This window comes from Opisthorchis viverrini, assembly GCF_000715545.1.
Source record: "Opisthorchis viverrini unplaced genomic scaffold opera_v5_498, whole genome shotgun sequence".
Classification (NCBI taxonomy): Eukaryota; Metazoa; Platyhelminthes; class Trematoda; order Opisthorchiida; family Opisthorchiidae; genus Opisthorchis; species Opisthorchis viverrini.
This window is the reverse complement of record NW_008752161.1, coordinates 182,410-197,063: the sequence shown is the minus strand read 5'-3', so window position 1 is coordinate 197,063 and position 14,654 is coordinate 182,410. Positions and strand designations below refer to the sequence as shown.

General features: G+C 45.2%; 1 protein-coding gene across 1 annotated transcript in view; it reads left to right on the top strand.

Moving 5' to 3' along the window:
- Positions 1 to 14,654, top strand: part of T265_11458 (hypothetical protein) — a gene marked incomplete at both ends in the record, with an annotated part of 75,417 nt that overhangs the window by 36,456 nt on the left and 24,307 nt on the right. Inside the window, 4 exons of the mRNA XM_009178115.1 lie at positions 1,644 to 1,703; positions 6,014 to 6,223; positions 8,276 to 8,582; positions 10,971 to 11,255. Of these exons, the coding sequence (XP_009176379.1) occupies positions 1,644 to 1,703; positions 6,014 to 6,223; positions 8,276 to 8,582; positions 10,971 to 11,255 (862 nt within the window). The remainder of the gene's footprint in view (positions 1 to 1,643; positions 1,704 to 6,013; positions 6,224 to 8,275; positions 8,583 to 10,970; positions 11,256 to 14,654) is intronic.

Below are 14,654 nucleotides of genomic sequence, written 5' to 3'. Positions count from 1 at the left end.
AGTCTCGCGTTGTCGTTTAGTTGGTTATTCGCTACACTGTTTTTACCGCTGTCTTCTATCCTTTCCCTTTTGTTTCTGTTGTCAGATCTTGTCTAGCTCTACACCCGACCGCACCTTTTTGTTTTCACGTCATGTCCTGTTTGGTTGCTTAGTTGCCGGGTTGTATTGCGTCTCGCGAGTTGATCGATGAATTGTCTGACCCGTTGGGAGTGCTGTCACAAAGGCAAAAGTTGGACCCGTGCTGAATAGATTTACAAACAATGACGGCTATACTGTCTATAGCAACCTGTAGGTTTTGTCTTATTAAATAGAAATGGACCAACACTTTGGAGTTCATATCCAGCGAGAATGTTTCAGACGTCCAATTTTTTCAGTTTATCAACTACAAAAGCGTGTATTATTGACAAGTTGATTTCAGCTGCCATAAAGTCAGATCAGAGGTAATCACCAACTGGAAACAATGTTCTGGTGAGTTTGTTCTAAACGGGAGGAAAGTAATGGAGATCTAGTGGAGTTTATTTGCGTAGCTAAGGTTATGCATACCCAACCTTCTACATTTCCCATCCGAATACAGACAAGTTACCAATGTGAATGACTTCACCGCTCGTTGACATGGCATAAGCTACTCTTCCGGTTCATTTGTACCCAGCACGTGGTACAGCGAGAATATTTATGCTTGAAAGCCGATCATGAGACGTACAATGTTGTAGAAATTATCCTTTTCCGCCTTAGGTTCTCAAGTCTGAGCACAATAGAGTACTACTGGAATCTCCCACTTATTGTAAGTATTCTCTATCGAATAAAGGTATTTTCTCACTGTCACTGAGCTCAAAAGTAACGGTACCTGAACAGGGCACATGACACCACAGTCGGAATATAATTCATTGCTTATCTTAGGATACCTGCTGGTGACAAGCGCTAGTGATAAGTCTATCAGTGATAACAACAGACTTTCAACAAACAGGTCCACACATCACCAGGGTAACTAGAACTAAACGAAAAACTGGTTCTATCTTCACAGTATAGATTTCCAGTTTGCACTGGCAACTGTCGTTGCACCTCGAAGTGACTGCCTTGTAGATGTGTAAGAGTCTTACAAATACCGCGGTCACTTTGGTTCATTTTCCGGTCTTGATCGACACTTATTGGTGACCAGACACTACTGACATGAAAAAGACACCTGAATCCTACTCGCCATCGAAAGCCAAAAACTCTGATTGTGAAGTGAAAAGCTGTTGTTCCTTTAGTTTGGGACTTCCTGTCGACAAATTATACCATTCCGTGTCATGTTAGCTTCTGCACGAATCTGAAAAGATATGGCGGCTTACATCAGGATTGTTACCAAACCTGCAATACCGAATGAGGAAAGGTTTCTCATTCAACGTATCAGGGGTTTTCCGGTCGTAATAAACGGTATTTTCCCATCTTACCACTTAGTGGGGTCGGTGGTCTCGCCTTTCCATCCATCTTTCTCACTCTTCTGAGCTAAAAATAATTCATTGGTTTGATTTGTGACGCATTACTACGTGAGGGGAGAAAACACTTATGGATGGTAATCGATCGATCATCTTTTGCAGTTTCTTCTGTCGTTTGCATGTCCGGTCAATAAACACTTTTCTCTCTCTGTCCGCTTCTCTTCACAGGGAACTGATGTCTCTTTTGCGGCAGCTGAAGTTCGCTCAGAAATTCGCCTGGCTTTCTGGGTACGATTTAATCGCTGTCTTTTTATTATTCTGTTCTTCTAAGGTGTACCTGATTTAGTTTTCTATTCGGTGACTTCTGGAACTGTCGATTGTGTGTATGTTTGCTCATTCTTATAGCTAATGTATCCTGTTTCCACGTACTCAGGACATTCAATGATGTGATGCGTCGTCACATTTACCTCATCTAGCTGTTCCACCTGCCCACCACCTGTAAGGGTGATTTCAAAAGTTGTTCTTTGGAAAAAATTGGCAGTTTTCTGAGTGCAGCATAATTTTTCCTAGCTACTTAGAGTTTTTGCTTTTCAACTGAGCCAGCGCTATATCCAACGTTATTAATCAATCACCAGCGTAGAACGATATGGCCTCAGCTATGCTGGTAGACTATACCATTCAGATGGCCCTTTGCAGGCGAACAAATAGGGCTTGCTGTAAAGAGCTCATTCAAATGGTCTGGTGACAACAGGGGATGCTATCCGTTTATGATCAGTTATTGTGATATCCTTAAAGGTGATATTTCGGATCCAGCGCTCCTTCAGTAGGTCGGGACATTCATGCAAAGCTTCACGGAACATACTAAATGCTTTAAAACAGTTTTTTGCTAGTAGCAAATCGTCAAACTCATTTTTATCTTGCTAATTAAATCCTTGTTTGAGTATAAGAAATTCAACGTGATTGGAAACTTGGTAATTTGTGATGTGATTTAAAAAATGAATTCAACTTTCCAATCGGACAACTCAGGTGATGTTCATGTGTCCGAAATGCGGTCCACTTTTCTGCACACATTTCCCTATTTCATTTATTCCCGCAACTACCGCTATTCGTGGTAACCTCCTTCGTTATGTATATCGCGTACGATCAGTAAACAATTCGTAGCACAATGCTCTAGTGGTAGGTGATTTCCCTCGTTCGCCTTATTGCCCACCTATCCAACTAGAGGCGAGCCCCCTGTGTAAGTTTCATCAGTCGTCCAGTTGACCGCATGTACTGCGATGTCTGCATGTTTCGCTTTTTGACAGCTTTACAGTGCACTTTCCTCGTTTACCTCCTTCCATCTTTCTCACTCGTCCATTCTCTAGCCGTTGTCCATTTTACAGCATGGTGAGAACGCAGACACCTGGGTTCCGATCACCTCTCGTGGTTGTATGTCATTAGAATAGCAAAACCAAACCAGCGTTGTCAGTCACAAGACTTCTTTACCCCACTGCTGACGCCCATGCACTAGATAACTCATTACTTAACACCTAAACTTACTGACCGGAAAGTTCGTTGTTTGGATCCCACCTCAGCATCTCAATTGCCCCTGTCTAGGATTGCGCAACCTGGCAATATATCAATCTTCATTCCTCGAGTGTCATGGTAGCTATCCGCCGAAAGACGTGTTGCGAGCCAGAGAATTCTTCCGGTGGTGTGGTTGGTCGTATACCTTGTTCATAATTCTGTAGCAATTGATTTTTTTCTTCAATGATTTCATCCCAGGTCATGCGCAAGACCTGATGTAAGCCGACCTTAACGGTCTATCTGCGGATAACTAACTGCAGCAAGTTATTGGACAAGGTTTACTGCACAACGCACCTAGGTAGACTTTTACTCTATGTGGCACACAGTCGCTCACACCGGTTCGCCAAGCACACACTGTTGTACTTCCTGGCAGCCATGGTGAGAGTGAAGCGGAAGTCCAATACCTGCGTCGGTTTCCTGAGTTTTCTATTAGTGATTGAACACAGCTCATTTACTTAGCGCTCTTTCCCCGAATAGATGTTATTCTACTCGTACTCCAAGACAGAACGACCCGGCCTACCCGTTTGCTCTATGACAACCCTTGGTTATACGCTTGTTCAGAGCAGTACTTGAGATTTAGTGGCATAGAGTCTTGAAAGTCGAGCAAATGAATTGCAGTATGGTCACGGACAGTGAAGCCGGAACAAAATTTTAGTAGAATCTACGAATGCAGTGCTAAACACCATCGCCATCATTATCAGCTGTAAGAACCGCGTACTTGTGGTACAGTGATGTAGCTGTCACAATTTCGTCCATCGATATTTATGAGCGGACGCCCCGGGAGCACCTCAACCCCACAGGCATCTGAGGCTGATAGTGAGTCTTTCATAATCGAATGGATGACGAATTTCAAGATGAGAGGTGAAAGAGGACAGCCTTGTCTGACGCCACTTGATGTGATGAACTTCTCGTAGACCTTCACAGGTCCGCGGGAGTTGACGTAAGGCGCCTTAAGGAGGATCAACAATTTCTAGAGACACCTTTTCTCCATAGACACTGCCATAATATCTGACGGTCTACAGAGTCAAAGCAGCTTTCAGCTCAGGGAACGCAGCACATGTCTGTTACAGGAAGCAATGTCCCTGTTCCAAAGTCTGTCGGAGGTTTAAGACTTGATCGGTGCAGGACGGAACCCAGCTTGGTTTTCGCGGATCTGCCTCTCTCTGTGTTCAGCCAACCGTCGAATGATAAGACCAGAGGGAGCTTTTGATACTACAGCTACCAGGCTGATACCACGGTGGTTTTCACACAGCCTCCGCGTACCCTTTTTGAAGATGGGAATTACTTCCGACATCCCCTATTCTGCGGGCACCTTCGCTCCATATCGCACCAGTATGCATTGTTAGATGTGTCACCAGGAATTCTTCATCTTCTTTGAAAAGGACTGGATGTAGAGCTTCCAGTCCCGGTGCCTCTTAACGTTTCTGTACGGATATTTCGTACTTTATTTCTTCCGACGAGCGACTAAGGCTTACATTCCATTCGCCCGTACGCACATTCGCTTGGGCTGCGGGAAGCTAGCTAAACTGTTGTTCGAAGTCTTCGGTCCATATTTCCAGTCAATGTCTTTGCAAGAGAATTATTGATCCATCTTTTTCGCTTATCGTTTTAATGACCGCTGCTCTCCTAGGGCAGTCGATCGTATCAGTTGGTGTAAGGGATAGCTGTTTCTGGTAGCGAATGCCTTCTACCTCTCTCGATCTTTCGATGTCCACCATAGCTCTCGGTCTTTCCAAAGGCTCTTCACTGCTTGGCGTTTGAGGGACCTGCGCGCACCGTCGTACTTGTTGGATTTTCTGGCATCATTCGTTGATAGCATATTTATGAGCGGACGCCCCGGGAGCACCTCAACCCCACAGGCATCTGAGGCTGATAGTGAGTCTTTCATAATCGAATGGATGACGAATTTCAAGATGAGAGGTGAAAGAGGACAGCCTTGTCTGACGCCACTTGATGTGATGACCTTCTCGTAGACCTTCACAGGTCCGCGGGAGTTGACGTAAGGCGCCTTAAGGAGGATCAACAATTTCTAGAGACACCTTTTCTCCATAGACACTGCCATAATATCTGACGGTCTACAGAGTCAAAGCAGCTTTCAGCTCAGGGAACGCAGCACATGTCTGTTACAGGAAGCAATGCCCTGTTCCAAAGTCTGTCGGAGGTTTAAGACTTGATCGGTGCAGGACGGAACCCAACTTGGTTTTCGCGGATCTGCCTCTCTCTGTGTTCAGCCAACCGTCGAATGATAAGACCAGAGGGAGCTTTTGATACTACAGCTACCAGGCTGATACCACGGTGGTTTTCACACAGCCTCCGCGTACCCTTTTTGAAGATGGGAATTACTTCCGACATCCCCTATTCTGCGGGCACCTTCGCTCCATATCGCACCAGTATGCATTGTTAGATGTGTCACCAGGAATTCTTCATCTTCTTTGAAAAGGACTGGATGTAGAGCTTCCAGTCCCGGTGCCTCTTAACGTTTCTGTACGGATATTTCGTACTTTATTTCTTCCGACGAGCGACTAAGGCTTACATTCCATTCGCCCGTACGCACATTCGCTTGGGCTGCGGGAAGCTAGCTAAACTGTTGTTCGAAGTCTTCGGTCCATATTTCCAGTCAATGTCTTTGCAAGAGAATTATTGATCCATCTTTTTCGCTTATCGTTTTAATGACCGCTGCTCTCCTAGGGCAGTCGATCGTATCAGTTGGTGTAAGGGATAGCTGTTTCTGGTAGCGAATGCCTTCTACCTCTCTCGATCTTTCGATGTCCACCATAGCTCTCGGTCTTTCCAAAGGCTCTTCACTGCTTGGCGTTTGAGGGACCTGCGCGCACCGTCGTACTTGTTGGATTTTCTGGCATCATTCGTTGATAGCGATCTTGGTGAAATCTAGTGGTTTTGCGGTCGAATCGTGAAGTCGGCAAACAGCACTCACACACCTCAGGGACAACGAACCGTTAAGAGTGTACGCACAATGGCGTGATCGGAATCAAATGGTATGCCCCAGGAGGAACGGCAGTCTTGATTTGTAGCTCTCCACCGGTGGCCGATATCCACGTGATCCAACGGGGTCCACAATCGATTCGTAGTTGGTGGCCACCAGTTTACGCAATACAAACGTTTATGCTGGAAGTTTGTACTGGCCAGAAAAAGTTCATGAGCAGCACACAATTGGAGCACTCTTCGTCCGTTTTCTGTACGGCCAGCACCGACCCCAAATCGACCTCCCAATGTGATCCCAAGTAGCTCAGATGACTGACTTGTGCATTCATATCACCCGCAGGTATCACAATATCAGTGCTTTTTGCTTGACGAATGAGCCCGGATAACTCTCGATAGAAGGTATCCTTCTCAGAGTCAACTGCAGTCCGTTGGGATATAAGCCGACATTACACACAGGTACCGCTTCTTATGCCGACAGGCGTTCAGCTTGATTGAACTGAATAATGGGACGGTGTAAAGGCCACTGTTCACTGGGATCCAATCTGGCAAAGCACGTTCAGCTCTGGGGCTGAGTGCAACTCCCACCATATATTTCAGGGGTCCTCGCTTCTGTATCACCAGACACATAAAAGACTTCTTTGAGCTACGTTAACGAAGGGATTATTTTGCGCTTGTCATTCTTCTAGTCACGGGTCATCTCGGTAGCTGTCCAATCCTTGGAGAATTAGCTGTGGTTGGAAGTGATACATCTAATATACCGAGAGTTATTTAGTATTATGCTTTCCCACTCTTACAGATTAGACCGTTATCACCTCCCTGTAATTTCACGCACCCCAGTGAACTTGTTTCTTTGCTGTTTCGCTCACGTTGCTGTGTGGTGGTTAAAACATTTCGTTTGAGTGATAAAACATGGTAGTCACAGTTTTCCGGGCAGTCATGCCCGGACTAACACTATCGTCGTCATCGTCATCGTGACCGTGACCAACACCACGGTCGCCGTTATCTTCATAACTACCGTCGTTATTATTGTGATGGTAATATCACAATCACCGCCACCCAACAATAACAAATGATAAATCCACGCAACATGCGTTATACTTTATTCCGCACATGATGTAGATGTGTCTCGATATGTGCACTCACCACCCAACTTGATCAGTCATCATCACTAGTCAGTAAGCCGTCCGTAGCAGTACACGCTTTTTTCGAGCAACGTTCTCCATCGTCCGTCTGCCAGAATAGCGTCACTTGTTTAGTCGAAGCGTCTTAAGTTCTTATTGTGATCTGCCCCGCTGGTAAGTTGTATTGTAATCGTACTTGTTGTGTTGTTTGTTGACGTCCACAATCATTTCCAAGCGCATCTATCCTTTTACTTGACGCGTTGTCGAATTAGCAATCATACGATGGAACTGTTTGTTTTTCATTATCTTACTCCTTGCATGAGGGGCTTAGGTCCTTTAATCTTACTCGAAAATAGGGAAGTACCGTTGGGATTCTGGCAAAAAGTTAAACGCTCTATTACTATATGATCTGAGTTTCTCGGAACTGGTATTCAACTTAGCCAGATAGCAGAGCAAGATGGTGGTTCTCTCGATCATAACCAATGTGAGGCTGCAAGGTTCAAACAGCTTAGGATTCAGTGAGATGTTTCATCTCAAAGAAATGACTTTTCTGATGTCTTAACTTGGTATTTAATGAATGTGGTCACGCAGTTCAATCCAAGCAGATCCTCTGGAAAGAAGATCAACATGAGGCAACTTTGCCGTTTTCACGATAGTATTTTCAGGTCCACACACCGGACATCATAATTCAGACCTTCGAAATGAGATGGAGATCATAGTTAGTTTAGATTTTTCTATACAGTATCAAAATAATTGACTTTACAATTACATTACTCCGATTACATCAAGTGAGAGTTTTATACTTCATTATTTACTTGTTGCGGGTCACTTGAGTTTTTCTCGGAGTTCAGCGACAACTGCTTCATACAGCTGTCTTCCTGTGTAATTTTGAAAAATTCGCCCAAAAGTTGCATAGTTTGTCGTTAGTGACGATAAAGCTCATATTTATTTTCGATGTGATATCACACACAATTTCATTGTTTTCGCGATAGAGAAAGGATTGTCGCTAAAACCTAAAGCAGTAGTGGTCGGTACTCCGGTTTTGACCAAACTTTTTTTCATATCTTTGAACTTTTGTCCATTCACACTGACGAATTGCCTGGTTGCGTGTTCACTCTTGAGCAGAACAGTGTGCTTGCAACCTTCACTGCTCGGTGACTTTTGCTGAAACATCATCCTCCTTTTCAAGTTGTGCAATCCATTTCGTTGTTACGCAATTTCATTCTCCAGGTCCACTGTCCCGCCCTCTACACTTGCTGCGTTAACCGCAATCCAGACAACAAAACTGTCATTGAATGGGGAATCGGAACTACATCGGAAGATAACAAACAATCATCATCATAAGGGAGTGGAACAGGAATACAATGCGTCTTCACTTCCATCCACCCCACACATCTCGCCACCGGATATTAAGCAGGATACTAAAAGTCTCGAGACACCCGCTTCTCCTTTGTGCTTATCGCCAACTAGGCCTACAATGGACGATGGGCCGCCGGTGATGGACAAAGTCGAACAGCCTCGACAACCTCTACTGGTGGTAAGTGCTAAGTTTCTCCTGTTTGATATCAGTTTCATTTTTTTACTACATTTCAGTTAGTTGTTTGGAAAATAGAGGGCGTTTGGTCATCTCGCATTCCCACCTCATTTCCACTTTACGCGCTTGTGTGACGTGCGTTTTTGGTCATGATGGCGTTAACAAACAGTTCAACCGTTTGTAGGCTGTTTTGATCCAATTTGACCCTCTCTCTAGATGGTGTGATGCATCCTGCTCACAAACCTGTTTTTCAAACGATTTTTGGAAGAACTTTTGTAAGTGCTGAAAGACAATTAACTAATCTCCTCATATTTTGATCAACGTTTTTTGTCGATTGGCTCTGAATGAGCACCAGCTTCCTGTATTCATATCTAGCGCGATCTCTAGTTCGACTCCATCAATTCAGCACCAGTCAGCAGTCACACTAAACAAGTCCGGTGGGTCGGAGTTTTAATGGCCCCATGCGACGTAACCGTGCAACACTGTAGCAATCCCTGCACTCCTCCAATCCCCACTCAACCCTCACCGACGATCACACTAAACAAGTCCGGTGGGTCGGAGTTTTAATGGCCCCATGCGACGTAACCGTGCAACACTGTAGCAATCCCTGCACTCCTCCAATCCCCACTCAACCCTGCACCGACGATGTCACCTCGGTTGGTGATGAAACGTTTTCAATCCGGTGAACAGACCAACAACCAAACTGTAACAATTTCGAGTCCGCGAGTATCATCAACTCTGGGAGACTAGGTTTCTCGGTCACGTCAGACAGGACCCGGCGGTCTCGTCGTATTTTTGGGGTTTTGTGCTGGGGGCGGGGTGGTTTGTTAGCTTCTTCATAAACGTTCTTCGATGCCGGCAGTCACACTGCTCATTTCCTCTTTCTTTTGAGCAGTTAATGGAATTCCCGATCCATAGTATTTGGGGACATATAACGATTATGACTGTTTCTGCTAGGGCTCTGAAGAACTGTTTAATCTGTGCACTGTGTGTACCACTGTGTGTCCAACATTCGTCAGATATTTGTCGATACAGTCAAGAGTTATTGCTCGGAAAAAAAGAAATAAGATAATCCTTCAGGTGCCTAGCCGCCATGCCAACTAAAGGAAGTAGAGGACTGAGATGCTGTCACACCTTGACAACAGAGGCCGGGATTCGGGGGGTGGTTTCGAACTGCGAATCTTCCGGTCTTTAAGTTAGCGCCTTAACCATTAAGCTCTATCGAGCTCAAAAAGATAGCGTCACCAGCCTTGGCCAGGTTTCTGGGACGTGCGTTTAGGTTGCGTCGCACCTCCGGTTAATTTTGTGGCTCATGTTCCATAGTCCAGTTCGTCACGAATTTGAACAACGTAGCTATCCTTGCCACACTCCGAAATTCAGACTGGATGGCTTCGTCCCCCACCATGTAACCGGATGCAGGTCTTCACTCTTGAATAAAAGACCTTACTGTGAACCAGCAGCTTTCCGGATGGATCACAGAGTTCATCGTGCTCGCGTCAGGTTTCATCCAAAAGTTCATGAAATGGATCGCGATTGGTTGCTGAAGCTAAAAGTGGTGGTCTGAAACGGAGTGTGACAAGTATACGGTCAGGCTTACGACCCGCAGGTGGAGTCTACTCTCGTTTGCTGTAATTGTGAACGCTCGATCCTCTCCAGCGGTATAGCAGAAAAGTTGCAGATAGTTTGGCTGTGACGGCTATCAGATTGTGGGTAGTTCTAACATGCTTCCTGGACACTTCGTAGATACGAAAGACACTGCCAGAGTCTTCAGCTATTCCATGTTAAACGGATTTTGGACGTTTTTTTCTAAAGCGAATGATTGTTTTTCAGATTGTTTTGAGCAGGGGAACGCATTGGACTAGCACGTTCCAATAAGATGTGTGTATGAAGAACTCTTCAGCGGCACTTTTCACTGTAGCATATCAATCTTTTTGTTTTGCACTCAGGTCACAAGAAGTCGTTCAGAATCTGTGAGCTGATTCCCCCTTGCTGATCTAATATGTTCTGTAGTTGTTTCCGAGAAAAATAGATCAAACATTTGCAGGTCATCTTGTTCGACCCGCTGTTTTTATCTCTGTGTAAAATGTTTCTGGGTATGCATTTCTGTATTAGCCCCTAACCACTTGCTTGGCTCTCGCATGTGAGTGGTTAAACCTCGGTCCCGCATGAACTACATTGTTGAACATTACGATAGTGCTCTGTCTACTTCAGCGGTGTCATTTTTTGGTTTGGCCACAACGTTCTGTGTCACTCATTCAGTCGACGTCATTGGAACCCGCCATGCATCGCCGTTATGTTCGGCGATGTGTTATATACCCGTAGTTCTCTCTAATGTTTTGATGTGCCCTGCGTAATCAGTCCCATACACGTGCACTCCCTTCCTCTATCCAGCCTATGGAATACTCCGGGGATGTTCTGCTGGAAAATGTGTCTCCAATCGACACTTCTCCCACTGTTATCCTATTGCCAACGACTCAGTTCGTACGAGAGGAGTTGAATACTACACAGTCCGGGGAGTCTGAAATTCAGCAGCAGTTGTCTTCATCATTGCTCGATCAGTCTTTGGAGCAGCCGCGTTGTGAGATGTCAACATCGGTGGCTACCGTATGCATGTCGGAGATTGTGGGTGTGAATGATTTGCAGTCGGAGGAGGGTATCAATAAATCGGTGGTCTCTGTAAGTGCGCCGAGTTTTCTTAGTCGTTCACTTATTCCAGAGCATGTTGTAATCCGAATTCCTACGTCAATATCTGACTCTTGGCGATAAAAGTTTAGTCTTATCTTTATACGACCACCAGCGTTTCGGATAGCTATATTCACATTGCGCACAAATCGTCTGCGTTGAATAACATTGACATGAATTTGCGTAGGCATGGGTAACTTGGCAGTATCCCAGCCCGCGTGCTTACTTCGGATGGGCACGGGAGCTAGGCACCGAAGCCGTGCTACAGCTGAGCGACTTTTTATTTTATGTGCAGTCTCAGACGGTCAGTATCCTGGTTTTCGCACACTGCCCACCAGGTTCCACGAACGGTAAGTGGGGGAACAAGATTGGTTGCTCTTCGTCGGACCTGCTCAAAAATCGTCCAAATCAATATAGGTTTTGGCGTGCATTGTCGGTTTACATTTCCTTCTTTTAGTATGCTTCTGGGTAGTTCACTTTGCCCTGCTCAGCCCTTCGGGATCTTTTAGACCAGAACTATTCGATATTCATCGGGTTTTCCAGATGTTGCTCTGCGGCAGGTATGCTCGTTCATTTTATTTTTAGATCTTTGGACTTGTTGAGTTGGTCGTTAACGGACGCCCCGCGCTCCCATCTGCAAACTTCCTCCATTTTGTTTAGCCAAATCCACCAAGTGTTGCTTTTTATCCTGGGCTACATTCGTATGTTTCCGTCCGCTGCTTGAGAAATAGACCGCTAAAATTCAGTGGGCCAACTTCTTGTGAGCTTGCTTCAAGTAAGCGTTGATGAAACAGCCGAAGGAAATCAATGACCTAACCTGTACGATGTTAAATTTACAACAGGCCCGCCACTCATACATAGTGCTTTTCTGAGATCTGGTCCCAACAGTTCATCTGTTCATATAAACTTACCTAACTCCGACGTCGAAACAAGTAACAATATTTGGGCTATTATAAGCAAGGTTCCCCGTGGTTATCGCAGTATGCAGGCTCAGTCAGTGTAGCTCCTTCCACGACGAGTAAGTTTGCTGTTCTCAGTACAGGGCCGTAGTAATCCTCGTTATCGTTTCTGTGGATAGTAGCTGAAGAGCTCGTGTCATTCATGAAGATCACCAGTACCTTTGGCACCACCGAAGATCAGGCTTGTTTGAGGTGGCTTCCAACATAGAATAACGTGAGGTGTTGGTGTGATTTATTCGAATGCTCATCGTTGCATACAAACGTCGTTGATTTGTGGGAAATGTAGGTCGGTCGGCTTTGGAAATTCTCTATTGATGTGTCATTGCTTTACGTGCGTCCCGTTTGCTTGCCGGGCCTATGAAAAAGGAACAGGACACAACATCAGACCGTTGCCGATTTGACAAAGCTCGCTGTCAACTAAACAGCCACTTGCGTCGGTCAGTGTTTGTGACAGATAACTCATGAATCGCACATATAGTCGTGCCAACACATGGTGTCCTACTGCTATACAACCTGATTAGACGAAGAAGTCGACAGCTATTCCCTGCCACTTACGTTACTTCCATCTCAGCTCGCGGCTATCATCAGTTCTCCCTCGTAATCCACACACAGTAGGCGAGTCGAAAGGTCTTGCGACTTCCATGAGCCCAAACCAGCTTTGCCATATACCAAAGACGCAAAAAGACAATGGCTTAGTCTTATTATACGTAGTTATTCAATTAGGAATGATGGGATATGACGGAACCTTCCCAACCCCAGTTAACGGTGGCGTTGATCTCTGTCGACTACTGGCCTTTCGCACGCCATTGCTAAGCTGGCAGGTGTCGCTTCAGATGTGGAAAGTATGAAGTTGTTGAAGAAACCTTGATAAGTACATATTGTCAAGACACGTCCACTACTGTGTATTTCCAAACCAAGTGGACAGCTTCGTCTGAACTCTGGATATTCACACGTGTGTTGGTATCTAAAGACGGTACACTTCGAAGTATTTCTTTCGGGTAAGTGGAAAAAGTCATCGTTCGATATTCGGAAACTGCAGCACTTGAAAAAACGACAGTCTACGTTCAACTACCCCTGAGACTTTTCGCTCTCGACAACCATGCAATCTTGACCGCACAAAGTCCACTTGAGGAAGATGATGACTCAGTGACCCCCTCTTCTAGCACTGTCCGAAGCAGAACCCGAGTTTCGAATTAGTTTAAAATCCCGCAGTTTGCTTGACACTCAAAGAAACTGCTTTTGAGCTGTCTGGTGGTGCCGATTGGTAGTCATCGTAGAACGGTTTGCCATTTAATAGCGACTTTTGGGCGGAACTTAGTGGTTTTTTGGTCGGCTGAATGAGTAAAACCATGGTGCAGCAATCCCTTCGAACGTTACACGTGCCCTGCGAAAACCGTTTGCCTGGTTGGGATGTGTACTCTTTGGTGATCCGATCTTGGAAACCACCACTTCAATTACCTTGGCAACACTTCATCATTTTGTTGGGCCGGAACTTTCGATGAACAGTGTACACGTGCTCTTACTAGCTGTCTGGTATGTTTCACCGGTTGAGTAAACAAACCTAGGTAGTCAATTGCCTCCCTCTGTTTTAGCTGATTTATTACATCTCAGATATCGTTGGTTTTAGGTCTTTACCCAGAGCTTGCGCAAGTTGTGTGCGCTTATCACGGTCTATACCTGATCTGAAAAAATATGTACCACCGTGACCTAGGTGTGCCCGACCAGAATAGTGCTGTTCGCTCTGAACTGTTCCAGTTTTTGTTTAACCAGGTTTGCTACCACCGAAATGTTACAAATCTTGTACCATCCGGAGCGCAGCATAAACATCTTGATAAAAACCTAAGGAAGCGTGTGAGCAACTCAATCGTAGAATCGGGTGCCGTTAGCCGCGCCACCTTTCATCGCTAGGGATTTTCACCATTCTCATTAGGAACGCTCCTCTACCCTCCTTCAACGGCGTTGATTGCTTTACGTACTTCGAGGTGCTAATTTCTACCCAAGTTGCGTGAAATATAAGATTAGTCAGTCACCCCCGGGTGTATTACACAGGCAACAGAGCATGTCCTTTACTGTGGATACGTAAAATTAACGTATGGGAAGCTAAAGGTTTCAAGAGCTTGAAGTCATAGAAGTCCAGAAGCGGAAATTCCTGAGCAGGAGTGCAGGGTTAAACACAGCTTGGGAGGCATGGTTAGAGTCTTACAAACGGTTGATACGGTCAAAAGACTGAGGTACTTACTGTACTTCGCGTGTAAGAGTGTTCAGCCGATTGCTCGGTTGCCCTCTTGGTAGGCCGTGAGTACTAATTCTTGCGCTTTCATTACCGCGATTGTATCTCCTGCTTACAGTATTTATTAACAATAACGTACAGCTCCTCTTCTGAGCATATCTACTTCCATTTGTGTCACAGGTTTACTCTGCTTTCTCATCATTT